The 26606-nt window shown below is 40.6% G+C and overlaps 3 protein-coding genes across 3 annotated transcripts; all 3 read right to left on the reverse strand.

Moving 5' to 3' along the window:
- Positions 1-863: 863 nt before the first annotated feature.
- scp2a (sterol carrier protein 2a) lies at positions 864-17069 on the reverse strand. The gene is made up of 16 exons (XM_003453314.5): positions 16858-17069; positions 15545-15599; positions 15354-15425; positions 15080-15211; positions 14700-14764; positions 13760-13886; positions 13561-13624; positions 13385-13471; positions 13095-13245; positions 12854-13001; positions 12395-12502; positions 9573-9726; positions 9309-9405; positions 7022-7151; positions 3412-3491; positions 864-1391 (listed from the first exon to the last, which is right to left on the reverse strand). The coding sequence occupies exons 1-16, from the start codon at positions 16978-16980 to the stop codon at positions 1296-1298; spliced, it is 1689 nt and encodes a 562-aa protein (XP_003453362.2). The 5' UTR covers positions 16981-17069; the 3' UTR covers positions 864-1295.
- A 1021-nt stretch (positions 17070-18090) lies between these two features.
- On the reverse strand, positions 18091-20781 carry czib (CXXC motif containing zinc binding protein). Its single transcript, XM_003453363.3, has 8 exons — positions 20628-20781; positions 20458-20541; positions 20205-20261; positions 19988-20069; positions 19873-19904; positions 19711-19788; positions 18897-18962; positions 18091-18652 (listed from the first exon to the last, which is right to left on the reverse strand). Exons 1-8 carry the CDS (start codon positions 20631-20633, stop codon positions 18575-18577), a joined length of 483 nt encoding a protein of 160 aa, XP_003453411.1. The 5' UTR covers positions 20634-20781; the 3' UTR covers positions 18091-18574.
- Positions 20782-21084: 303 nt separating this feature from the next.
- uck2b (uridine-cytidine kinase 2b) lies at positions 21085-26574 on the reverse strand. Its single transcript, XM_003453362.5, has 7 exons — positions 26417-26574; positions 24276-24435; positions 23656-23752; positions 23319-23461; positions 22998-23095; positions 22707-22755; positions 21085-22487 (listed from the first exon to the last, which is right to left on the reverse strand). The coding sequence occupies exons 1-7, from the start codon at positions 26519-26521 to the stop codon at positions 22351-22353; spliced, it is 789 nt and encodes a 262-aa protein (XP_003453410.1). The 5' UTR covers positions 26522-26574; the 3' UTR covers positions 21085-22350.
- Positions 26575-26606: the final 32 nt, after the last annotated feature.

Here is a 26606-nt window from a genome sequence, read left to right on the forward strand (position 1 = left end):
CCTGTATAAAAAGAAGTAATGAACTGGAGACCAGAAGGCTTAGGCTACCATGGAAAACAAGTAAAATGGATCAATTATTTCCTTACTGAAGGAAAAAAACAAGCCTTAACTTCTTCAGCTAACACCATTCTGCTTAAACCCACCCCTTTCACTCTCCACCTAAAGACCCATTAGCCCACTGCTATCGGTCAGTGAGACAGGACAGGAGGGGCTACGCAGCTTGCGCAGCAGCTGAACGATTTGGCGAGTCAGCCACCTGGCAGAGAGGCAGTGTTGGGTGGGGCGGGGGGCTAAAGTAAGTTGGCTGGATATGAGCAATTAGGAACAGCCTGGATCTGGCAGAAGGCACGCTGTGGTGGGTGGAGGTGAGGGAGGCCAACGGGGAAAGGTCGGGATCAACTTGAAAATAAATGGACAAATGCGGTGGGGGGGGGTAAAAGAGGGAAGTAGGACAAAGGCTGAGAAAACGAGGTCAGAAATATAGAAGCAGATTTCCTTTGTTCGTTTTTTGTGGAAAGATGGTAAACGCATGAGTGTGTGGATGACACAGAATGAGTGGATATGCTCAGTATGATTTAAGTTTAAGAATCCCTTATTTCCTTATATTTTTCTAGTGCATATACCGGTTTACTTTTTAAACCTCAGATACAACTGCATACACAGAGAAGGTATTTCAAGTAGATTTGTCGTGCACCTCCTTTGCTAAATATACAGAGAGAGTAGAAAGTATCAGCACCAGCTCTAATCATTCTCTTCTTAAATAACAAAATGCTATTTTTGTTGCATAATTAATTCATCTTAGATTCTTCTACACGCTTCATACATCATGAAATAGAAATATGGTAAATTATACAACGACTCCAAAAGTTGTTAGAGATTTTATTCATTTCATTTTAAAAACCTGGATTTCGTTTACAGATGTACATTTTGCGCAAAATTATTCCTCAAAAACCCCCAAATGCAATTCTTACAGACAGATTAGGGCACAGTGAGATTGTGAATACATTATTATAGAAATTAAAGGAGCAGCATGTGAGTATTTCCATAATTTGAACTGGCTGTGAATAGGTCACACATCACGTTAGGCTTAAAGAACGACATAATCACAGAACCACCCAGTGTGCTCTGATATCAAAGCTGCAGCTGGAAAAGCTGGAAAAGCTGAAACTTAGACTTTCAACACCAAGCATGTCGAAGTATTTGACAAATCATCGGTCAGCTAGTTCAATTCAACAGGCAGATTTCAGTTTTTCCTACAAATTATGCCTTTAACATGAAGAAGACAGCTAAGGCTCTCACAGCTTGGCCTTCCCTGGTGCGATCTGCAGGTTCTGCAGCTTCATAGCCATGCCCATGTTCCCAGTGACCTTCAGCTTTCCCTTGAAGAACGCCTGATGGTAAAGCAGTTAAGCATGAGGAAATTTTAATTTTCTAATATCACTTCAAAAGTATTGGTAGGTTTTCAATGACATTTTGTTTCAGTCTAACAAAATTTCAAATTGAAATCATTATCATCATCACTCAAAAAACAAATACCAATGCATTTAAAACTTTAAATCTAAGGTTTCTGGTTACGTAGAAGAGTTACTACTATTTTTGATATCCAGCATTACCATGATCTTTGTGGACCCTATGGCTGTTTTTACGTGTGTCTCAATGCTCATTGGCCTGTGCGCTGTAGGGAGTAGTTCAATATATACAAAGGCACTGATGTCTAATTGATGGGTGGATATGGCTGCACTGGAACAAAAGCATTAAACTTTTAAACTGGCAGCAAAACATTCACTCTATCAATATTAAATGTGAGGCCAGCACTTTATGCAAGCCTGGTAGTGAGGCTTTAGAACCATTTTAGGAATTCCCCTGAAAAAAAAAAAAAAAAAAAAAAAAAAAAAAAAAAATCACTGCAAATAGATTCAATACTGTAAACAAACAGCAATCAGACAGTGGTATTTGACCTACTACAAGCACAGACAACTCTTACAGAAAACAAATTATCTCTATGACACAACAGATGGGTTAGCTGCTCCAAAAACCTGCAGCAGAACGGAGCAGATTTTGTCTGCTGGTGGATGACTGTAGTCTGTCGGGTAGACACCAACTGAGGGAATTCAAGCGCCTTCCTGCCAAATCTGTTTGGGTCAATTAAACAAACGCACGGGGTGCATGTTCCTGTTTTGGTTCGCTTCCATTGGGGGCTGACGTAAATGCTGTCAATCAAACTCTGCTGTCACACTACAGTAAAAACAGGACGGCAACCTACTGGCGATTAGGAGGGGGGGTTAAAAAAAAAGGAAGATGAAAAAAAGCCTCCAAAACAACATATCTATACACAGTCTGAGTTTATAATATAATATCATCTTTCAGGATAGAAGTTATGAAATCCAGGTGGTGATTTTATACCTGTTAATCTCTAATCTGGAGTCTAACCTGCTCCACAGCTGTTACCATGGTGATGCGCCTCAGTAAGAAGTGAACCATCTTCAGAAAACCCTTGAAGTTACCTGGATAAGACGAAATCCTCCTTAATAGTACCGGCCTCAGACCAAATGAACCAAACTGCAGATGTAAAAGCATCTTCACAGCACTTAGGAAACTGAGATCTACAGTTTCTGAAGAGGAGCTGGAGAGGTTAGATCTCCTCTTTCAACTTTGGTAATTCTCAGTTTTCATCACTCAGCAAATCTGCCTGGATTGCCTGCAGGCAGCTCAAAATGCTGCTGATTGTCCGTCCTATTGAGCAGCAATACAGCCCAATATCACTCCATTACTATCGTCCCTTCCCTGGCGTCTTGCAGCATTTAGGATCCTGTATGAAGTCCTCGGTCCTATCTACAGAGTATTGCATTACAGTGAGGCTCCCTCATATGCAGCCGAGCAATTTCACTGCTCATCTCGCTCATGCAGGTCAAGCAATCTAAAACTCTACAAGTTTGTTCTGCACACTTGCCTGCAGTCACACAGTCACTGAGCATCAGAGGGAGGGCCGCCTGCTCCCACCAGGTTTACCAATTCTGTGGACTCTTAAAAGTTTGTTTACTGATGCATTTCAGCAACTTTTCATGCTTTTGTTCTGCCTTTGTGCGGTCTACATTTTGTCTTTTGATTCTTGTACTTCTCTTAAAAAGTTGGTTTGAATAATTTAATTATGCAGTTTTGTTATGCAACATTTTGTGCCCTTTAAATTCTTTCATATTTTTACTACATACATACATACATACATACATACATACATATTGCAGTTCACAATAAATAAACTAACCCTAATGTAATATAAATAAATAAATGCTTTAATGTAAAAATGTTAGGAGCCCCACAGCATGAATTCACTTTTACAGTCGATGTAAAAATATAACATATCCTTTCCCTTACTTACACAAACTTTATTTATAGTCATTATTATGCACACACCGTTTGTGCGTTCAGCTTTCCTGTCATCAGATCCGGCAGATCCTCGTCACTCAAGGATAATGTGCAGTCTGCCTTTTTACCTAAAAAAAAAAAAAAGACATTAAAAGATGCATTTATTATTTATCTGGCCAACGGCATTTCAGGTGACCCAAAACTAAAAATCTGCACACACAAAAACAACTAATGACGACCACTCGTGAGAACATCTCGCATATTCTACACTGAAGGAAACAGCACGGAGGAATGTTTGTCTCCGCATTGCTTCTAGTATAGAAAGCACACTTGGCATTTCCACAACACTGCACTGATCAGCCACAACAATAAAACAGGCAGGAGGAGTGAATAATTATCCCATTACTGCGGCGCCAGTCGAGGGTTGATGTAAAGAATAAGATGTGACTGCTCCCTTACTGCCTTTGAACAGCAAGAATATAAGCAGAAAGTCACAGCCGCAGTTGGCTGCGCAGCCATAAATCCAAGGCCAGAAGTGACTACACTGGCCATGTGAGAGTCAGAGCTCAACCATCGAGCATGGAAGAGGTCTGATGAGTCATATTTTCGTTTACTGAGAAAGAGATAGTAGCACTAGAGGCGGCATAATGCTCTGAGCAATGTTCTCCTGGGAAATCTTTGCTCATGCCATTAATGCATATTCATCTGACCACATTTACCCCTTTATTACCACTTATATTCCCTGATGGCAGTGGCATCTTTCAGCAGGATAATGCACCCTTCCACACTGCCTCCACACACAATACTGTTTAGCGATGGTTTGAGGTGAAGTTGTGTTTCAAGGCGTCTTAACCCAATAGAGCACGGGTGCCAAACATGAGGCTCTGAGGGCCAAAATTGTGCAGGCAAAGAGTCCAATCCGGCCGACTGGACAGCTAGGATAGATATGAAAGCATGAATTTTTAACTTTAACAGTATTTTCATAAGTTTTCCAGCTTTTCCATCCATGGTTATTCATACTACACCACAGTAACAGAAAACAATTAACAATTTCTATTTCTGCTTTTTATTTTTTACTTTCTATTTAATTTAACAAAAACTTTGTTTTGTAATTACAGGACAGTCTGGGCAGTGAGCTACCAGAACTTCCTCTGCAGTTTTACACATTTGTTTCTTTCTATTAAGCCCAAAGAGTGGTGGCAGCAGATTTCTTTCATTTAGTAGAGCCAAACCTCTTTCTTATGCAGAAAAACTGAGACGTACTGCTGAGGCTGCACTTCCTTTTCTATTACTAGAGTATCTCAGGGAAAAAAAATATGCAGGTAAACTTCTTTACACTGACAAGGGCAGTTCCACTGGTCCAGCTCACTCAAGGTCAAAGTGGGCTGTATGTGGTCCGTCATGGAAAATGAGTTTGACTTTCCTGCAACAGAACGCCTGTAAGATGAGCTGGAAAAACAAACCCAATCCACAGAGGCTTCACTTCACAGCTCACAGAAGCTTTTGACTCAAAGCAGATTCTTTGAGTCTGTTACCACAGGACACCTTCAGAGACACAATATTAGGCAGGAAGCTTTAATGACTTGGCTGACCGAGGCATCCATTCAGTGCAATTTGTTTCACAGCTCAGAAAGCATTATGACTCACTCGTTCTATATTCCATAACTTAATATACTATAATATACTACTTTCTACTGTTAATTAGATGGTGGAAGGAAGAAATATAAAAATATATAAATACAATATTTCAGTTTTTATATAGAAATATAAAAACTGAAATTTAGATGGGGGGGGGGGGGGGGCACCATGTTTAAATCAGTCCAATAAGGGGAGATGATAATGTAAATTAAACCCTAAACCAGTGTGTTCAGTCTCATCTTCAAAGTAAGACTGACCACACTGCCTCAAAATCTCCTGTGTCAGCTTCATTAAAGATGTTATTAGAGCTATCTGAGAGCTGCAGTATCCTAAAATCTAGTGCTACTTTCAGTAAAAACAGCACAGCAGTGTGCATGCAGGAGTTCAAATACTGGTCCTGCAAACCAGCAAGAAAACATTCAAGTGTACTGGGTTTAGCAAGCCTGCTGTTAGCACTCATCGGTTCAGCTTTTTATGTGCAAGAGAACTTCTTTAAATGTTGTTATTATTGCAGCCGTTTTCAAGTTTTGCTCCTAACCTAACTTTTAAACTAGTGCAGTAATGTTGGACCATAACGGAGGGAAAAAAAAAATGCATATTGAAAACCTTTGAGTGGAACAGCTTGTACATCTTAGATTTCCCTGAACATGTCTTTCTATTTTCGAAACATTCAGTCGTATGGACAGAGTGGTGATTCAGAAATAATGGCTTGGAAGGAGCGAGCATTACAGGGGAGACCATCAAATGATGAGATGCCCATTTACCAGGATGTACCTTTGAGTACGGATGACACGTGTGTGTGTCTGTGCAGAAATCAACTTGTAAAAAAAAAAAAGTCAGAATGCAGCTCTTCTAGCAGGACCTCTTTTGCACACATCAGGTCATTATTGGAATTAAGCTTGTTTGTTTTCATTTGGTTCATGTTTTGACGTCCCCTGCAGCATCTGCGTTTAAATCTAAATTTTAAGGCGGATAATGAAGTAGCTGAAACATTTCCACCGTTTCAGCTACTTACTTTATTTCACTGCAGAGTTTTGTGGTAGTTCTTCACAATAGAGCGAATTCAGCCTAAACTCTAAAACAAAAACTTCCACCAAATCACAGCCTTTCCATTTTACCTGCAGCACTCCCCTGCAATCTTCCACAACGATATCTACTGAAGATTAATAGTTTTTTGAAACCTCTATTTATTGTAGGGGACTGAACACATTTCTTTTTGAGCTTCGGAGAAAAAGAGCAGAACACAGATATCACAAGTTAAAAAGGCGACGCTCCGAGGTGTTTGCAGGCTCCTCAGAAAATAATAAGCCTGAAACGCTCTCTGAAGTCTTCAGACAATGAGGGCTTTCCTGACAGAGGTGTGAAACAAAATCAAGCTCAGCCACAATCGCAGCAGTTCGGGTGATTTTTATCTGCAAGCTGCTTTGCACCCCAACTCCACCCAAGCCCTTCTGCATGCTGCTGCTGCTGTTCTTAAACTTTACATGTACACAAGCAGAAGGACAGGCAGGTCCAAGAACAGAGCCATACCTCCCAAATATAAAGTACCGCAGACAGGAATAATTCTGAATATGCATTTTAACTTGTCTTTAAGTTTGACAGAGATTTTGTCAGTATTAAAAGCGTATCTCTGACAAGACCAATAGTGAAAAGATCCATAACGCAAGGACAAGGATCATGATATAAAAATCAACTCTTCCTCCCATTAAGATGATGTTTGACGACCTCCCCTCTACCCTTAATGATGAGTTTTGACACCTCACTATATATCAATAAGGATGTGGTGTGATGGTCATTAGAAAAGTGTCTGGGTTTTTCCAAGGATAGCTGCACAGGCAGAGACCACCTTCATTAACTTCTGATGCAAACCCAGCAGGCCTGAAATATGACAGAAACCACTCAGTTCAGAACAAAGCTTCAAGGGTTCTTCCTAGCAGACCTTATCCTAAATAATGATAATTAATCAGCTGCAAGCAAAATATCAAGAGTGTTACAGGACTTTAACAACAGCCTCACATACCTGGGTCGTTTGTGACAGAACCGTTACCATTTTTCACGTCAACAATCCAGGTCGCCTCTTTCCCACCTGGGCCGTCCTTCACTTTAAATGCAAACACTCCACCAATCTTCTTAACAAGTTGCGCTCCCTCCTGCAACAACAGGGTTTGAGTTCCTTTTAATAAATGTTTGCATACAGTAGGTGTAGACAGGCAGCAACAGCCCACACAGTGCAAATTAAATTCTACAGCCATCTATTTGTTATACACACACAGCTTGACATGAATAGTTTAGATCATGTTTTGTGGTTTCGCCTGAGAAAACCTCTCAAACTCCACTGTCCTGATGGTAACCAGAATAATACACCACCACATCTGATCGAAATGGTTGTGCAGCTATAATTATTAAGCAGTTTCTGTTGCTTATTAATCATCTATAAATCTGTCAGGATTCAGGTCTGCCTTCTCATTCTTTTCATTATTTAACCATACGAGTCCTGGCAGCTAATACAACAGAAATTTATGGACCATAAAGCTGAGAAGTTTTGTTCCAGCTCATTAGCGTTCTGTACTATGTGGATTTAACCACAATAAAAATGATCTCATCAGCACAGATCTGATGCTCTTGAAATCCATGTTGCATTATGGCATGCGTGTTAGCTTAGTTAACACTGAACCGTCAGCTTCCACCAAACTCACAGATCTCAAAAACAACCCAAAGTATTCTGGGAAGAAGTGAGAACATCATTCAGAAGTCTGTTCCTTGAACCCAATGCTTGTAGACATGGATGAAACTAAAGTTTCCCCAGAGTAACTGGTTCTCATATTCCACTCATGCGCACTTCTTTTTTAAAAATGTAACATCTGAGGGAGCGAGGGGTCACAGGCAGGACTGAGCAGAATGCCCATCTTTAAGAATATACAACGCTCAGAGAAACTGAACGGAGCACTTTTTAATCACTACAGTTAAACTTGCGGGATATTGATGAGGTCAGTTAACTAGCACAGTTGTAGCTACTTTGGTATTAATGAAATTAACAACTGTTGTCAGTTGTCACTACTGGTAGCATGAGGCGATACCTGGACCCTACAGAGGTTCCATAGGTAGTCCACCCCCTCCAGGGTGGCACATCAACACGTGTCATTGGCAGAAGGTTTGCCGAGTCTCCCAGCACTGTCTCAAGATCATGGAAGCGATTCAAGGGGACAGGCAGTTACTCTAGGAGAGCTGGACCAGTATCTGCTCCTTTGTGCTAGAAGGAACAGGATGAGCACTGCCAGAGCTACAAAATTATCCTGTGCTTTTTTTTTCCCCCACTTTGATTTTCAGGGTGTCTTTGAATTCAACCCTCTGTAGGTTGATCATTTTCAGTTCCATGTGGCATCCCTTTATTACCCAGTCCACATCAGTATAGATATCCAGCATGATTTCCTTCCCCATTGAGATCTGGTGTGTTTTCAAAGTGTTCCTTTATTTAATTTTTTTTTGGCAGTGAATACCCTCCACATTTAAGAAGATACTGCTGCCATACATCGTTACTGTGGAGTGGCTCTCCTCTGCACCAAGACCCAAAGTGTCAGCCAACTCCATGAGCATGTTTTTAGCAAACACATCAACATGAAACAAGCAAAAGTAGTTTTTTGTGCTCTGGAAAAAGTCCTTACTGTGATGCACATATATAGAAAATCACAGTTGGGTAGGCGTTCAAGCATCTTTCTCTACATTGTAACTCAAGTGGGTAATAGCCTCACTAATGCACACAATTACTGATACCACCTAATTTCTTCTGTTATGTCAAAGCACGATTAAAAGCCTTGAACACCGAGTACAAGTTCTTTCAAACCAACATCATCACACGCTTCACACAAACACACCGTCAGTGTTTTAGATTTTGTATCTTTTTAAACGCGTTAATCGCAGCATATCTAAAGCACAGCATATATCACATGTGTCATACTGCTTTAAATTTGCTCTAGAAATTCAGTTTACATTGCCGCAACACTGTATAAATAAACCTTTTTGCAACTATGAGGTCGTGCGTTTGAGTTTCATATCAACAAACTGTGATTTAATTTATAAGAAAAGCAAAATAGACCAACGTATGAAACACGTTTCTATTAGAGGCTTGTGGACATGTTTACATGTCACGCAACTATCAATAAAGACAAAGAAGAAAATCTAATACATGAATGGATTTAACTGGATGCACACTTATCGAGTCTGTAAGAGCAGACACAGAGTGGCTAATTGAAAATATCACAGTGACATGCTGTCACTAATAGGCAACCGCCTGCTGTGACACTACCTACCTGCTGTAGATGTTTTTCAATCTCTTTGAAGACAGGATAAGCTTTAAACCCTTCCAGACCGCTGCCTGAGCTGGTGAGAACTGCACCTACGCGGGACCTGAAGGAAGAAGAAAAAACTGAAACCAAACTGATGTATGAGTTAAAGATTTCCTTTAGAACCTACCTCAGCAAATTATTCTTTAAGATGAGAAGTGAAAATGCTCCTTGCTGTATGAGAGGTATCCAAGTGAACTAATAACAAATCATTGGCAACTTCCTGCTCACCTCGCCTCCTCTGGGAAACCCATCTTGTAAAGTGTGACAACCACTGCTCCTCCCAAGCCAATGTTGTGCTGCAAGGCCACTTTTGCCCCAGAGACCTGCCTTCGCCCGGCCATCCCTCGGAGCTGCCAGCATAGCTCTGCACACTGGGCCAGACCTGTGAAAAGGCGAGCACATGGTAAACATAGTAAATGTGTTTAACCAAGTTCACCTCCTAGATCACACAGACTTTTAATTTAAAAATAAATTATTATTTACCCATGTGACATGAAAGTGAAGGTTATTATTATCATTATTATTTAAGATGATCTGTTTTAATTATGTTAAAATGAATTTTCATTTTTGCGGGCTTGCAAATTTTTTCATGCCTTTGTGCAACTTAAGTGTATCCTTGTGTTCATTATTAAGTATTCAAAAGTATTCAGCAGCTAAGTAAAATCATTAATGTAAAGTATCATAGCTGGAAAGTTATTAAGAAACCCGTACACCCACAGAAAACGAATCCCAAAAGCAACTGTAACAACATACCATACAAAACTTAACAGGTTGCAGTAACCGGAAGGGAAAAGCTGCAGTCAATATTTATTTTACAATTCTTACTGAGAGGGGTGACAAAATGACTCCTAATCTGTGAACTTGCTCCCTAATCTCACCAGTGGCAGCTCCAGCACCAACCAATGCTACAGCTAAGCATTTCATCCCATCTGCTTAACGAGCTTTCGCATTTCTCCATTATCCCAATGAGCTAAGGAACTTAAGGCTAAAAGTCGATGGTGCATCTCTCACATTCTGCGGCACTCGCCCGATTCGTTTTTATGTGGACTTTTGTGAGAGTGTGACTTTGCTTGAATGCCAGTTGGAAAAATTACTACATGGTTCAAATTGGCACTTCATCAGTGAAGAGCCTGAGGGCATCTTGTCAGATCCATAATTTTCATCCAATGTAAAAAAAACCTTCACGCTCAAGACTGTTTGTCGTCATGTCCCCCTCAAACATTAACTCATCTGCAGTAAATTCCCTCCCAAAAGCTCTTTCATAGTACCAAATTGTCATCAAAAGCCATTTGATTTAAGGATAAAAGGGTGTAGTCATTCAACAAATACTTCAGCCTATGAAATAGTGACATCTCAAGGTCACTGGATGAGATGTCTACACATTAAAAACTAAATAAAATGTATCACATCCTCCTGAGGTGTAGGTTGCTTCAGGCAATTAGCTGTCAGCATCTCTGCTCACAGTGTTACTGGGGGAAGAGGTCAGAGATTTACAAGCAAGATTTAGAGCAACACCATGGATCAGACAGAGCTTAGCTGAGTGGGGCACTCGCACGCTGGGAGTGTGACCCAGGAGACACAGGGAGTATTGATGATATGGGCAGGGCGAAGTAATGGAAAAAAAATACAAGCAATACAATTAAGATGATAATTCCAAGAAATTTGGTAAGTACGGGTGGAGTGATTAATGGCGTTTGCACTGTTTGGCCTGGTTATCTGTCCTTAGCGAGGACCATACAGGTCCATTACAGACGCTGGGCGAGCCAGCTGCACTGTTTGCTCGGTCTTGTCCCCCAACGATTTAAAACGCAGAGAGATTACAGGGGAAGCTTGCCAAAGTCACAGCCGGCTGCTCTCTCACATGCAGGCTTATGATCACTTTTACCCAGTGTCAGTGTAGGTGGCCGTTACTGCAAGACACGTGCCACCTGGTGGGCACGGTGGAAATCGCTTGTCAGAGTCTTCAAAGTGCATCCAGAGAAAACACTTGTTTGTTAAGCCTGATTTGGGAAGACAAAACACACGTGGCTACGGGACGTTTTTAGTTCAAACTTGTAGTAGCTGCTTTAGATCGGGGTGGGATCTCGTTCACACCATAAACCGAGACCACCTCCTCTAAAAGGTCTCGGTGTGGTTGTTTTGGTCTGCACCCGAGTGCAATTACTGTGTTAAACCTGTGCAAACAAAACACGAAAAAGTGGGAAAACAAACCCGAGTTCGATTTAAACTGACTAAACACCACAGATGTGAAAAACGCCACTTAGATTCTTAAAGGACTGTTTATTTTTCCTTTTGTCTGCAAGTAATCTTACAGCAGGTCTTTGTTTTATAAGCAAGATAATCATAAAACAGAAAACATTTAAGCATTTGCTAATTTAAAGGTTCGGTTTTTTTGTTATTTATTTACTCTTAGTTTAACCGAGTTGAAGCAATGAGACTAAAACTGCCTTACACACAATAAGAAAACACAAATTAATGAACTATAAAATCACGATTGCCCATGCCTTTACGATTCAGGATCAGTTATTTAAGTGGGTAAGTCTACTAACTTAGCACAGTTGTCTTTTTGTCTTCGGTTTGCTAAATGGTGTTACAGAGAATGCATATACATAACTTTACCGGTTGTACTGATCAGTCAAAAAAAGCTACATTCAGACACTCACACATCCACTTCAGCTACATCATCTGCCTTGTTCATCTTTAAAAATCTTTATAAATTTTTAATAAAATGGTTTGCTCCTTGTTTTGTAAAATATGGCACTTTGCTCCAAGCATACCTGTCCATGTTTGTGACATGCCCATTTTTATGTGAACGTCCTCATAGCTAAACTGATCTACTGAGTTTATAACCATCTTCGTGGATCGTGATTTTAAGTAAGTGAAGCTGGATAGAGAAAAGGTATCCTCGGTATGTTGACCTTGCTTTGTTAAACACATTTTCAGGACACCAAACAAGTTATATAACAACAATTATCCCAAATGGTTAAAGTAGCTTTTTTTATTTCATCACTTACAAATGATTTTCAACAAGAGTCAGAGTCTCTTCTTACCTGTGGCACCAAGAGGATGTCCTTTAGAGATGAGGCCACCACTGGGATTGATCACAAACTTGCCTCCATATGTGTTGTCCCCTCTGTCAATCAGTTCTCCAGCTTTACCTGTAGAAACGGTACATTTAACTTCATAAAAAGTAATTCATCTGTATGCGTACATCCATGTGAGGTAACATGACCTCACTGATACTGCACTACAAGATCATCTGGGCGGTTCAGTAAAGCTGAATTAGCCGTCATTAAATTTATATATAAAAAGTTTTGGAATTGTATCAAAATCATTTAAGTTCCTTTGCTGCCAGTATGGGCATTAAACAACACTGCCACCTGCTGCTCAGTCAACGCAACATAACTTAACGTATTTCCAGGGACAATTCAGGGGAAACACTGACATAAATTGTGATAGAGGCTCAACATATGGAGAATACATCAAAGTTTGAGGAGATGCAGTCTTACCCTCTGGACACAACCCCAAGGCCTCATACGTGATGAGCTCATTGGCTGAGAAGCAGTCGTGCAGCTCGACCACATCAACGTCACTTGGCTTCAGACCAGCGGCCTCGAAACACTTCCTAGCCGCCAGCCGGGACATATCATACCCCACCTGGAAAAGAAAAGTGTTTGTCACCATCAACCCAATTATTTGTTTGTTGTCACCAGTGTGCATGTCAATAACTTTCAATTTCAGATTTCTTGCCATTTTAATGCAGCTGTTCTCTTCAAATGTGGACGCGAGGTCGGTCACCATCTCCTGGGCCACGATCTCCACCGCCTGGTTCTGCAGGTGGTATTTCCTGACAAAGGGCTCACTGGCCAAAACTGCTGCTCCAGCACCATCTGATGTAGGGCTGAGAGGAAAAGAGGACAAGAAAAAAAAAAAAAAAAAAAAAAAGAGGCATGGTTGTCAGAAAGTGAAATGATTATCAGTAACCGATGATAAGAATCTGTACTTCGATCAACACTTGTGTAACTGTGCCAGTTTCTTACCAGCACTGCAGGAGCGTCAGAAAGTCAAACACCTTCCTGGATTTCATCACCTGCTCCAGACTGTACTCATCCTGGAACTGGGAGTACCTGCGTGTAAAAACACTCAAATATTTACACCCTCGTTTGAACAAAAAAAAGACCAATATGAACGCCGAATGCGGTCAGCTGTGTCTTACGGGTTATTGGTGGAATGTTTGTGGTTTTTCCAGGCAATCTTGGCAAAGTGTTCTGGCTTTGTGCCTAAAGGAGAATCAAAAATACTGTAAACACCGTAGAGAAAATGCCATAATGTAAAATGATGACAACAATGAAGATTTTACAATAACATTCCTACTGTAGTCTGTAGGAATCGCTTTGTTTGGATGATATGTTTACCATATCTCTCCATATGCTCCCTGCCGGCATTTCCAAACATCTGTGGTGCTGCTGGCGCTGCTGCCATCCCATAGCGGTTGATCATCACCTCCATGTGCTTGTCCATGGGATTTGTCCTATCCATGTACTTACAAAAAAAAAAAAAAAAAAAATTCCAATAACAGAATAAACTTTCCTTCCACATGTGGGATCTCTAGTTCCAGAAGGATATCTGGAATTATTTGACATTTTCTTGAAATTTTTAGTCTGTCTCTCCCGGTTTGACCCTGATATGGATTTGTAAAGACAGGAAGTGAAATGTAAATCTTTACCCATCGTGCAATGGTAAACAATCCTTTGCAAAATCTTTACATCCAGGTCTGAATTGACTCCAAAAGTTAATCACCAAGTTGGGCAGAGTCCCACATCTGGTAATGAATTAACCAAACTACAAGTAAACCACGTAACGTCCTCGTCCACAGTTATTAGAAGTCAGTAGAAAATGCTAATCTCCACTCTCCACTGTGATTGTACAAAGGTAAACCGTATGAGCAGAAAGAAGGATCGCAGTTGCTGAATTGCAGTCTTTTATTGCCTGATGCTTTTTATCAGCCATTGGACTTTAACAATTGAAACACAAAACTTGGCAGCCCCCAAAACTGTGGACAAAAAGTCCCCAGAGGCCAAGTCAATAGATGACAGTGACCGGGCTTTACACATCCAAAAACCCAGATAATGCTTTCCTTTTAACAGCTTTCATTCTCAGTAAGAGGTTTCTCTGTATCATGTGACCTCAGCTGATTTTTCTCCCCCCTCTCATCCATCTGGCAAAATTTCAACTAAGTCAAACATGAAAGATTGCAAAATAGTTTTAGTGCAGCAAATGCAGAGAGGGCTGACTAGAGGGTAAAAAAAATGTTAAAACATACAACATGATCAATTCCTGGATGAATGTGCATACCTTTGCAGACAGAGAGCCCCTCTCCATCTTCTCAAACCCAAGAGCAAGCACACAATCAGAAAGACCTGCAAGAAAACATTAAAGGCAGTGAATAAAACTACTGATTATAGACTGAGCTGAAAAGAATATGCAGGTCTGAGTCAGCTGATTTGATTTTTACGCTGGATTCTCCTCCTGATGCAGCCCTGAAGGGCCTCGTCTCTCCTCCCGAGACTGAACTGGGGATCTTTCGCTTGTTATACACCATCGAGCCACAGTAACATTTCAATACTTTGAATAACTAGAATCCAAAGAACCCACTGTTTATCAAGTTTCACCACAGCCTTCAGGTGTTATAGAGCAAACTACCTGCCACTGTTAAAACCTCCTGGCTGACTCACCTCCCTGGACCAGCTGGCGTGCCATGAAGAGAGCAGTGGAACCTGTGGAGCAGTTGTTGTTGACGTTGATAATGGGGATGCCGGTCAGACCCAGGCTGTGGTAAATGGCCCTTTGTCCGCATGTGGAGTCACCTGGAACAGAGAGGTAGGATGAGATGCTACTCTTCACTTATTTCACTTTACCTGTGCTGAAAAGTACATGAAAGAGGCTTAACAAGAAAAACAATTTGGAGCATAAAACAGGAAAAATAAAGATATATATTTGACGTTTTACCATAGACGTATCCTACGCAAGCTTGTTCAATGGCAGAATATGGGATTCCTGCATCTGCTAGAGCCCTTTCACCTAAAATAGGATGTAGAGATACGGCAATAAAACTTATTACATGTTTTATAACAGCACAAAAACAATAAATATCAAGATCTGATATCTGTGAATGACCAATAATCTGTAAAGATCAGCACCTGCTTCCTTGGCCATATCAGGATAGTCACCTTCCCGAGCTCCAGGCTTGTCAAACTGCAGCAAACACGCAAACAAAAAAAAACTCAGGTCAGTGCCACTAAAGTTTGATTCAAGATTTTATTTTCAAAACAACTTTTAAACATTTTATTAAGTGTGGAGAAGTCTACAGTCACTGTGCTGATGCAACCTAAACATGCACCAGGCAGCCAGAACATTAAAAACACTGATAGGTGAATAATACTCATCATCCTGTTATAATCCAATGAATGTTCTGTTGGAAAACCTGAAGGCCTGACACTCATGTAGATGTTGCTCTAAAACTATTTGTACCACCGACCAAACATTGCTGCAGAGCAAGCACACACCTCCTCCGTAGCAATGGCGCTCCCCAACAGCAGCAGCCTCCCCCAGCAAGACAGAGTGCCCAGATGCACTGCAGAACGGCTCAAAATCAAGAACTTCTTAACCTCTAATCTGACTTTCTAATGAGCCATTAAATACATGGGTGTATAAACCAATAGATTTGATTTATACATGCCTCCTGCTGCAGGTTTCATGACGTGAACCGACTTTAAAACACAAACAAGGACAAAGAGCAGATAAAAAGGCTGCAGTGGCATTAATGTAATTAATGTCATTAATGCACAGAGGTATAAAATGATAGAAAATGCTTTGTGTGCACTGTTCAGAGAGCAGACAGTGCAATACCTCAACATAAGCAAATATTCCCTCCTCCACCGACATCACTGTTAGGGACATATTTAACTTTTCAGGGACCTGAAAACATGAGGCTCGTTCAGGTTTGGAGGTAGAAGCAACTTTCGGAGTTAAAGTGTCCACCTTTAGCAGCATGCCGGAGAGAAGACCTTTGGCACAGTTTGTAATGCTGTTGACCATGAACTGTGGACTCCACGTTTAGTCTCAGCGAGTACTGAATACAAACCAGACCTACTGTCATCACACTCACGAAAGCTGGGTAGTTTTTAAAATGTAAACATGAACTACAGCAATTTGACTTTACTTCGGCTAACTTAGCTAGCTAGCCTTTCAAAGTGTACTGACAGCTTTGACACAGGTTATTTTTTTCAGCCCTTTAGACACAGCATGAGCACAAATAAGCCCGACAGTCCCCAACACCGCGGATTTTGACCCAACTGTCCCAATGAGAGCAGAAAAGTCCCAGTTTGTTGTTTTAGGTGGACCGCACTGAAAGACCCGAAATCTTGGTTTAGGTAATCATGCTAGCCTCTCCGCTACACAGCGCCGTTTCTCGATGTTTTACAGAGCAGCAGTGTGATAAACGTAAGATTACCTTAGTCATGCCAACTCCTATGACAAATACTCTGTTCTTCTTTCCAGGTGCCATGGTGCTTCTCTGAGTCCACTCACACAGGTGACGTGAAAATCTGTGAACACGGCGTAGTAACTGGGACATAAACGATCCTCAGCGTGGTGGCTCCTGATGTGACCAATGAGAACCCGCGGTGAGAAACATAAACACGGAGAGCAGCGGGCCTACAGTCAATGGGCCTGACAGCAGCGGGTACAGCAAAGATCGTCTATGCACAAGTGGGTGTGTCACTCTGTGGGAATACAATACCGTTAGTAATAAGTTAGAATAAAGCTCTTAAACATCTAAACAAAAGCGACTTTTCTATAAATATGCCTCTTCAAACATAACCTCCACCAGAATGAAAGCACTGCATATATATTCAACTACCGTGAGGTTTTTTTTTTATGGTTAAATATTGGAAGTTTAAGAACTCAAAAGCCTGTGTGCCCTGTGATCATTTGACCTTTATCGTTTGCGTTATCTGATAACTTTTTGTAAGGTGCTGTCGGACTATGTTGTTATGCCAAAAAGTCATTTCCCATATTTAAACCGTTGTAAATGACTTTTTGGCCTATAGTCCATCAAATATGCCTCTCGTGTTTAATAACAAGTTATTTTGAGCCACATCCTGTCACAAGGTAGAAACTGGAGTTTTTCCACAAACTAACGCTTATATATCCTTTATTTATGCAAGGTAAAATGTGTCACTGATATTAAATATGTCTTTTTTAAGACCAATGTGCAGAAACAAATATATCACAATTCTACAGTTATTTTAAGTGGTCAAAAAGTACCAAACTGATAATAATACAGAGCACAGACCTGTTACATCAATGCAAACTCATAAAGATACTTGCAAAAAGGTCTTTTTTTAAACCTTATATTTAACCCTTTTAGAAATCCTGTTGACTACAACCTATTTACAGACATAAGCAAAGATATTAGACATGTCACTTTAAGGGTAGCTATTATTATTTCAAAAGTACACGCATGTGCAGATATGAAGTAGCAACTGTTCACACTGAACCACGCGTCTACTGTGAGATAAATCCTGACAGGAGAAATTTGTTGGACGTTTGCAGCACTCTGCAGGTACACAGTAAGACCTCTTCAGTGATTGATACTTTCCTTTAATAAATTCACCCACAATGGGTCCTTGTCTCAATCTGTATTGTCTATAAAGTCCAATTTAACACAAGTAAAGGATTTGCATGTTTTTCAAGTAGAGTTTCATTTTAATTTCATTCCCAAGGTTTGACGGTACTTGTCTTTTTATTTAACTCTGAAATGAGTCATACATAATTTTCTGATAATTACACAAAATGTGTGGAGGACATTTCAAAGTGTATTCTTCATTAGCATCCTTAGCATATAATGTGAAGTACCTCATACTACACATCGTCAGTCTTGTATTGCTGTTTGAGGAGCAAAAGCAAAGAAAAACCTCAATTCAAAATGTTCATCCTTCAATTTTATTGAGGGACTGAAAAAAAAAAAAAAAAAAACCATCCTCTTAGCATGTTGATCAATCCAAGACATGTGTACAACAACCTGTTGCCTTAATCCGCACACCTTAATGTTCATCATCAACCAAAGCACAGACCACATCTCCGTGTCGAGGCATTCCCCGTCGCCAGGAATTGGGGCCGAGGAAGTTTTCCTGCAGTGTTCCTCTAAGGCTCAATGCATGGTGATATCAGCACTTGATGAACTGGTGCGTGACCTCATATATTCCCACAGACTCACTAATTTTCTCATCGTAGTCGGTCCAGTCCTGAAATGTTTTTGTTTTTAAAAACATGAGCAAGAGAAAGAACTGTAGGGATTATTTGCAGATAAAGTGCAGTGTTTTTCACGAGTTCAGTGAAGATAAATGAAAGAGCGCGCTACCACAGGAAATCAATCACATATCAGTGAATCAGTGAATTGTATCCTGCTGTGCTAAACAAACAGCTGAAAGTCTGCTAAAGGTCAACTTTACTTTCTCACAGTGAGCGATTCGTTTCTCCTGCGCTTACTTTTTCTAGCAGGTTGATTTCGGGAAACGGTGTTCCAGACTCTGCTCCTTCTGCAGCGAAGCCAGCCTGGAGGAGGGGATTACAACAAGTCAAAGTCACGCCATTATCACAGTGTTACCTAGAACACACTACCAGATAGCATAGAAAGCAACAGCTTCATTACATAACATAAAAGACAGAGAGAAAGAGGTTCTTGCAGGGTTGAACCCTGACACACTGTCACAGCAAACAGCACTGGTGTGCAGGACATGTGCTCTACAAAGCAAGCCCAGATTTGGCCGATTACCCTCTCCAAACGTTTGTGACATCCTTTTACCTGAATCTCACCAAAATGGGTCAGAGTTATGGCATACTTATTTAGAATAGACGGCTAGCTTGGTAAATTGTAATAAATCATACCCTGTGAAGAAATAAGCCTCACAAATGTCTGACTGTCCTTGTTCTCCTTTGCTGGATAAACAATAAATCTCCCACATGAGATGGCCTGACAACCAGGAATTTTTTTTAAGCCTCTGTTCACAGCTGGCGCAGCAGTAGTAGTTACTTATTAACCCAAAAACTCCTATTTTAAAGTTTGGGCTAAAAATATTGTAACCTCAATTTTTTTTATTACATTGTTGTAATAAACGGGCAAAAAGGTGATCCATCAAAAACCTTTTTTCATACAGGATAAAAATGAACCGACATCAACTAACATCTGGATAACAGTTCTGGTGGAGAGTGGATCTGGCTTCATGGATGATGACACAATCTGGGTTTTATCCCCTCCAGTTCATATGGACAGTTGTGGAAATACGACAACAAAGATTCTCACTTGTGGCTGGAAATCAACGGGCTCCAGACCTCGACACTCGAACTGCACCATCGTCTTGAAGGTTTCGCTGTTCTCGGCCTTCAACCCAGCAGACACGACGCAACATTAGAGAAAGAGAAACTGAAATACAAACCTGAGAACTGACCGTGGACGTTTGCTTACATTGTAAGGTGTGATTGTGTCTCCCAGAATATCTGTAAGGAAAAAGATGACATTTCGTAAGCTTTTAACTCTGCAAATTAAGACAAGATGAGCCAGATGTCATGTCACGGCCTACCGATGGAATTTTCCCTGGAACAGAGTTTACACTTCTGCACCATGCTGGCGCTCCCTCGTCCTCCCTTGAGTGGCACACTCTCCTGTGAAGGCAAACACAAAGCACAGGTGGTATATTATATACGTGCAATTCTCTAATAATAACAATACTAATAATACTAATAATACTAATAATAATAATGTTAAACTGAATAGAAAAATCGCCCTTTCTTCCTTACCACCAGAGTTACATACTGCCATTTATCTGGAATTTCTCCACAGTTTCCACACTTGAGCTAAATTTAAGGCAAAACAAACAACAAACACATAAATGATCTTTTAAAAATAATGTTTACATGTTTCATTATTTAGTGAGTATGTGTCAGCATTGAACATGGTTAAATTAAGGAAATGATCAAAGATTAGCAGAGAGGAAAAGTGGATGATATTTTATTATGGATGAAAACAGTTTAGCATATTAGCTTCTCTTACCTTCAGGAACCAGCGGAAATCGTCCCCCAATGGTCTAACATTCGTGACGTTCTCCAGGGTGGCTTTAAACTGCAGTCCAAATTTCTGCCATGCACAGGACAGAATAGGTGGTTAAAACTAACATAATAAGAGCAGAAATTACCCCAGAGACACGCAGCACCAGTACGTACCACCATCTTGACGCTTCCCCGCTGACAACTTCCTGAGGCATTCAGGACACCTCGTAAATTCTAACTTCCAAACCATTGACAGCTATTTTATAGTTTGCCTTTTTTCAGTTCATATCAAAACAAACAGGAATGAATGCACCATGCTTGCAGGTGACTAATAAACTAAAAATAAATAATCTTTTACTACGTATATGCTCATTTTGTTGTCTAAAATGAGGCATTTCAGCTGTTGTTTCTACTAAAATTTTGCATTAAGCTCAATTACAAAATCTTTCGGTTCTGATGGCCGTCAGAATTTCTTCAGAACTATATCAAAAACAGTATCGAAGTACATTTTAAATCACCAGTGCTAAAGCAGGACGGACTTGCGCCATCTACCGGATGTACCAAAGACAATATGAACCCTCAGTTTCTCTGTGAAATGCATTTAAATTGTTAAAATAATCACAAAGCTACATAAACCGCATCAGTTTATTAACCGTTCAAATATAAATCACCAAACAAATCGTTATCAATTCATCATACAGTACAAATCTTATGGTACAAATTATTTAAGCACAACATTAAAAAATGGATCCAGCTGTTTGTTTTTTGTTTCTTTATTGTAACCTTTTCATAGTGGAAACTGCAAGTGTGAATACTTACTAGACATTTTAACCTGAGGCATCTTCACAGAGGCATTGTGGTGGATCTTGGTGGTTAATGGCCACACACCTGGGATAAGTGGTATTGCTGTACCTGGCATTTCAAATCCATTGGTATCAACCTGAGTACATACATGCCAGCTCGAACTCGACACAACTCATTTGTCCATGTGAACGTGAGCAAATTCTAGAAGAGGGAGGAGTATAGAAAAGCATTTCACAGATTTGAACACTTTGCTCACAAACCAAAGTCTGTGCCATTTAAGATGCTAGGATCTGTATGAGCTTCAGTCATTACACGTGAGCCATTTAGACAGGACACCTAACCCCATAATTAACAGTTGCACTAGACATAGTTATCAGAGCACTCAGTTGAACCCTCTGGCATTTGGCTTCATTGATTTGCTAGTCGTGTTATTCTGCACGTAGCAACTGGTACTGGAAAATAAAAAAAATGTGTTTCTTCTGTTACAGGCATACAAAAGGTGGACACTACAATACACTTAACACAAATGAGAAAAATTAGGAACTGAATGAAAATTGTTGGAGACACTCCCAAGATTGTCAGTGCAAATCCAGCCAGAGTGCACCTGATTCATCACTTGTCTAACTCGTGTTCCTTTCAGAACCCTAAACATGTCATCAGATTCCCCCCAAGGGGTTCAAGTTTTATCAGACATAAGAGGAAAAAAAAAAAGAAAAAAAAAAAAAAAAAAAAAAAAAGGGGATTCCCCAATTTTATTCATTTACAGCATGAACTTTAACGGAGCAGCAGGGGATACATAAAAAGAAGGAAAGGGAAAAAAAAGAAAAAAGAGGCAGGGGTGAAATGCATGGGATCAATATTTAACAAATGGTCTCATCGCAACAAGAGCTCATCTTTACCCTCATGACAAAATAAAAATCAAATCCTTACAGTTACAATGAAATAACCAATAACATAAGAGTAGTCATGATAATAAAAGGCATTTCAATTCTCTTTGCATTTCTTCTTCATCTCTTAAATACAGTGATGCCCACGGGCATTATTTACAACACCCCACACCCCTCTCCCTTCTGCGAAGAGAGGTGTGACGGGGTCAGTGAGGCCGGCTGCTTGACTCGGAGGTCCGCCGCTGCCGCGGAGTGCTGTGGCCGTTCGTGCAGCCATTGTGACGTTTGCTTGGTCCGCCGTTCAGAATGTCTTGGATGTGCTGTACTATCAAGTTGATGGCCACTGAAGGAGGAAATGGAAAGTTTGTTAAAGACCTCGAGATGCTGTGTGGCAGAGGTGTGTTATTTGTATCTCACTGGAGCGAGTGATGAGCAGGAGTAAGAGCGAACATGTGTTTGTTTTGCCTCGCATGGGCAAACTCAAGCACAATCCAAAGGACAAGTTAAACTTGTTAGTTATTTGTAGATTAAGATGTCACAATAACAATCACTGAGGCCTTACCAAGATTATCTGCTCCTCGTGGAATAATGACATCTGCATACTTCTTCGTCTAGTAGAAATAAGAAATATTCTTATGATTAAAGCGCCCAATACAGCAGCTCAAAAATATTATAATATGGAACAATTATTTATTCTAAACAAGTACAAATACACAGCGCTCTCTATTGGGCAAATATTAGAGTGGCAATAATATTTCTTGTTAACAAAAAATAATTGCCTGTATCAGTGTTAAAACTAGAATGGTGTCAGTCCTGGTTTAGTGTCTCAACAAGACAAGACAGGAGCACTCACAGGTAAACAGAACTCCTCAAAGGCCGGCTTCACAAAAGTGATGTACTGACTGAGCACTTGCTCCAGGTCTCTGCCACGTTCACTGATGTCTCTCAGAACTGAAACAGAGACACAAAGCACATGAGACATGTTATACATTTAGACATGAAAAACAAAAGTATACCAATGTAAAAAAGAAACAAGAAACAGAAACACACACATACTATGTTATGATAACAGACAGTCCACATGTACTTTTGAAAACCAAAAGTACTTTAACAGTGCACTTAAGTGACAATCGTTACACCAGTTGTGAGTAGCAACCCAAATCACGCTATACACCTCGACGCGACAGCCGTGTGTCGGGATCTGTGTCAACAAACAGCTTCATCTGGAACAGATCTCTGATTTCCTGCGAGTAGAACATGAGGATGCCCTCAAACAGGACCACATCAGCCGGATACACCATAACAAACTCGTCTTTCCTGGAACACACAGAAAGGTGCCTCTTCTCTGTGAGCGACTGCATTTACACGCGTGTCAAAACAAATTTAAGCATATTACACAATCGAGTTACACATCAAATGCTTTATTTGTTTAACTGCATAAAGCCTCTGTTGTGCTTCTATGATCACATGATGGCCAAATTAAACAGCATGGTAAACAAAGAGGCGCTCACCTGGAATGAGTGACAAAGTCATAAACTGGGATCTGGACAGCTTTCCCCTGAAGGATCTGTCTCAGTGTTTGCATGATCAGCTCGCTGTCAAAGGCATCTGAGGTCAAGAGAAGGAAAACCGAAAAATGCTCAGTTACAATTGGTCACACTTTTAACCTCCATCATTACAGCTCAATGTGCACCCACAGACACGTGGCACCACTCCCCGCACGTTTGGTAACCCAGGAATCGCTTTGGTATAACATGTGTTGTGTTCAGTCTGAGCCTGGCAGCAGCTGCCTGAGGACGGCTTGCTGATGGTGCAGATTTAAAATCAGCCCAGAAAGGAAGCAAGACCCAGAGGGTGAAAAGCCTGACTCCAAAAGTGGAGCCCTACTTTTGCCAAAAATATTTTAAGACTCAACATGATAAAGCCGCATAATCACTTTTGAAAAGTTCAATGTATTGCTGCCAATGTTCGGTGTCATTTAACATTTTTTATCCTCCAGTTGTTTAACTGTAATCCACTTTGGACTGCATGTGCACATGAAAGATGCCATTTAGTTAATACAATAAGCCAGGTAAAATTACCTAGCCACTAAAACCTGTAACATGTAGCTAAGATTTAACGTGCATCATACCTGGATGATCAAAGTTAAACTGGCCCTTGAGTGCCTTGGCTTTCTGCTCCGGAGTCAGCACCTTGTAAAAGCTGTCCTGGCTGAGGATCGCCACCTGCCGCTGATGGTGGTCAATCTTATTCTGTCCCAGCAGCTCCATGATCTTCTCACACACAGACGACTGTGGAAATGATCAAGAACATGACTGTCAGGAGAGTGCACCAATATGACTGCTGAAAACCAGTATCGGCCAAACATCAGCATGGGGCAAGAATTTTACACCTGCTACATCCCATGTGGGCTAAATATCAACCCACATAGATTAAGATTTTAGATTTAAACCTATAAATAACCTGGGTGAGTAACCTTCCTGCATCACGTTTGCAAACTGCTATAGGCAAATTGCCCTGTGGCCAACCTTTTTTGTCCTCACTGACCTCCCAAACTAAAAGAATCTCATGCCCAATGCTGACAGGGCATTCCCCCACTGCCTGAGGCTCTGCTTCCTTTTGTACCCATTACAGTGTGCTACAACGAATTTAAACAGCCTCACACCGGAGCTGGAAGCTTGGGTCAACGCCCTCACATGGAGTAGTTTCTGATAAAATGGACAAACTTTGAATGTACCCTTGAGCCACCCCAGTGACACAGGGAAGATCATCTACAGCATCACCTTGAAGCTTTAACTTCCAAGTTTAGCCCTCTTGGAGAAATTCAAAAGAAACTTTTTAAATATGCTAAAGGGAAGACATTTTACTTTTAAATATTAAGAGTACGTATGCATGTGTGTGTGTGTGTGTGTGTGTGTATATATATATATATATATATATATATATATATATATATATATATATAAACAAAAAAAATTGTATTAATGTTTTCTTTTGTTTTTTTAAAGAAAAATCATATTCATTATTTTGTTGCCATTACAGGCAGGGGGAGACCTTCAGCAGTAAGGCTAATGAATATGAAAGAAAGCTGGTATGTCTTCTAAATATACCAAACGCGGAACATGACATCACTCACACCCTGAGCAGCGTCAAACCGGAAACTGACAGGAAAACACTGACATAATGCCAGCAACAGATGATACGGTTTAAAGAGCCAGAAAGAGGGCCCAAAGGAGATGAATGTACGACAGGCTCACAACAAAGCCGCGAAAAGTAGAATTCACCACCAATTTAATTATGGTTTACCTTGACTAACCCTCGCATTTAGCTAGTCTGTTGTGTCAAATTTGATCACTGGTTTAATTCAAGGGGATTTTTTCCCCAGTCGCCCACGGTAGAAAACCTCAAATTCATAACAAAGAAATGTGATGACGTCTTTGGAGAAATAGCCACGTCTGTGTTTAAGAGTCAGCGCCACCGTGCGCGCTGGTAAGTTTAGCTCTGCCCACGCGGCTGCTTCTTTGTGCGAGGCTTTTAACGTAACTCGGTCAAATTAAAATAGTCTTCTGCATACAATAAGCTAAGCTAATACTTCTTGAATCGACGTTTTATATATTCATGTTATTTTTTTTTTTTTTTAAAGGGATCTTAGGGTTTCACATATTAAGGAGGGATGAGAGACATCTTTTTCCACAGTGATTTCCGCGCGGGGGCTTTAGTATATTATTATCCAATAAGCCACCATGTAGGATACCGTTATTTAACGTTAGCAGTTATCCCGGGTCAAAGGGGGAAAAAATCTGACGTCAAACAACGAGTACTATAAATTTAACGCTGCTAAAATATTATTTATTTGACAGAGATGTGGCTCACACTGTTTACAAACAGCCCATCCAGCTTAGAGTTAAGTTAGCACTAGCTATTGTCTTAGATCTCCCGGCACTGCTAGCATGTGATGGAATTTATCGTTAGCTCGGGGGCTAACTAAGCTAACATTATTACCATCCATTGCAATTTTAGTTTATCATTATCAATATTATTTCCGTCTCGAAAAAGAAGAAAATTGGACTAATTAAAGTTAGCGTTCAGCACCACAGACAGAGCACCAATGCGCTAAACTATTGTGAACTGTCAATCAAGCCTCACTGCTGCGTCGCTGAAGCCACGAGGTCAGCCGGCGAACTCAGCTGCGAGCATCAGCCGTCAATTAACTCAAAATTCTCAACGTGTCACTACGTGAAACCCGTCAAATTAGCTCACTAGAACGCTAACCTTGCCGCTGGCGGTGCCACCGGAGACACCGATGAGGAAAGGTTGCCGAACAACCTGGGTGTTCTCGCCGCGGTCCCCTAAATGTGTCTCACTGTCTCCAGCCATACTTGTAGTGTGGTGCTCCAGCCGCTGAGCTAGAACGTCGTTTTGATGAAGCTCCTCCCACAACGCTGCCCTTTATTTTAAACAA

The sequence above is a fragment of the Oreochromis niloticus genome, linkage group LG18 (assembly GCF_001858045.2).
Source record: "Oreochromis niloticus isolate F11D_XX linkage group LG18, O_niloticus_UMD_NMBU, whole genome shotgun sequence".
Lineage (NCBI taxonomy): Eukaryota > Metazoa > Chordata > Actinopteri > Cichliformes > Cichlidae > Oreochromis > Oreochromis niloticus.

Bases quoted from the DNA above. Each gene is read 5' to 3' on its own strand.
- czib (XM_003453363.3), bottom strand. The intron at 20,262-20,457 runs GTAAGAGAAGCT...CCTTAAATTTAG, and splicing joins ATTTCCGCTGGTTCCTGAAG to CTCAAGTGTGGAAACTGTGG. The intron at 19,789-19,872 runs GTAAGCAAACGT...GCTGGGTTGAAG, and splicing joins ACACAATCACACCTTACAAT to GCCGAGAACAGCGAAACCTT.
- uck2b (XM_003453362.5), bottom strand. From the start codon at position 26,521: ATGGCTGGAGACAGTGAGACACATTTAGGGGACCGCGGCGAGAACACC. The intron at 23,462-23,655 runs GTGAGCGCCTCT...TGTGTGTTCCAG, and splicing joins GACTTTGTCACTCATTCCAG to GAAAGACGAGTTTGTTATGG. The intron at 22,756-22,997 runs GTGAGTGCTCCT...TATTTCTACTAG, and splicing joins TTGAGGAGTTCTGTTTACCT to ACGAAGAAGTATGCAGATGT.
- scp2a (XM_003453314.5), bottom strand. From the start codon at position 16,980: ATGTCCCAGTTACTACGCCGTGTTCACAGATTTTCACGTCACCTGTGT. The intron at 15,600-16,857 runs GTAATCTTACGT...TGTTTGCTGCAG, and splicing joins TAGGAGTTGGCATGACTAAG to TTTGACAAGCCTGGAGCTCG. The intron at 13,002-13,094 runs GCAAGAAATCTG...TTTCTTTTCCAG, and splicing joins AGAACAGCTGCATTAAAATG to GTGGGGTATGATATGTCCCG.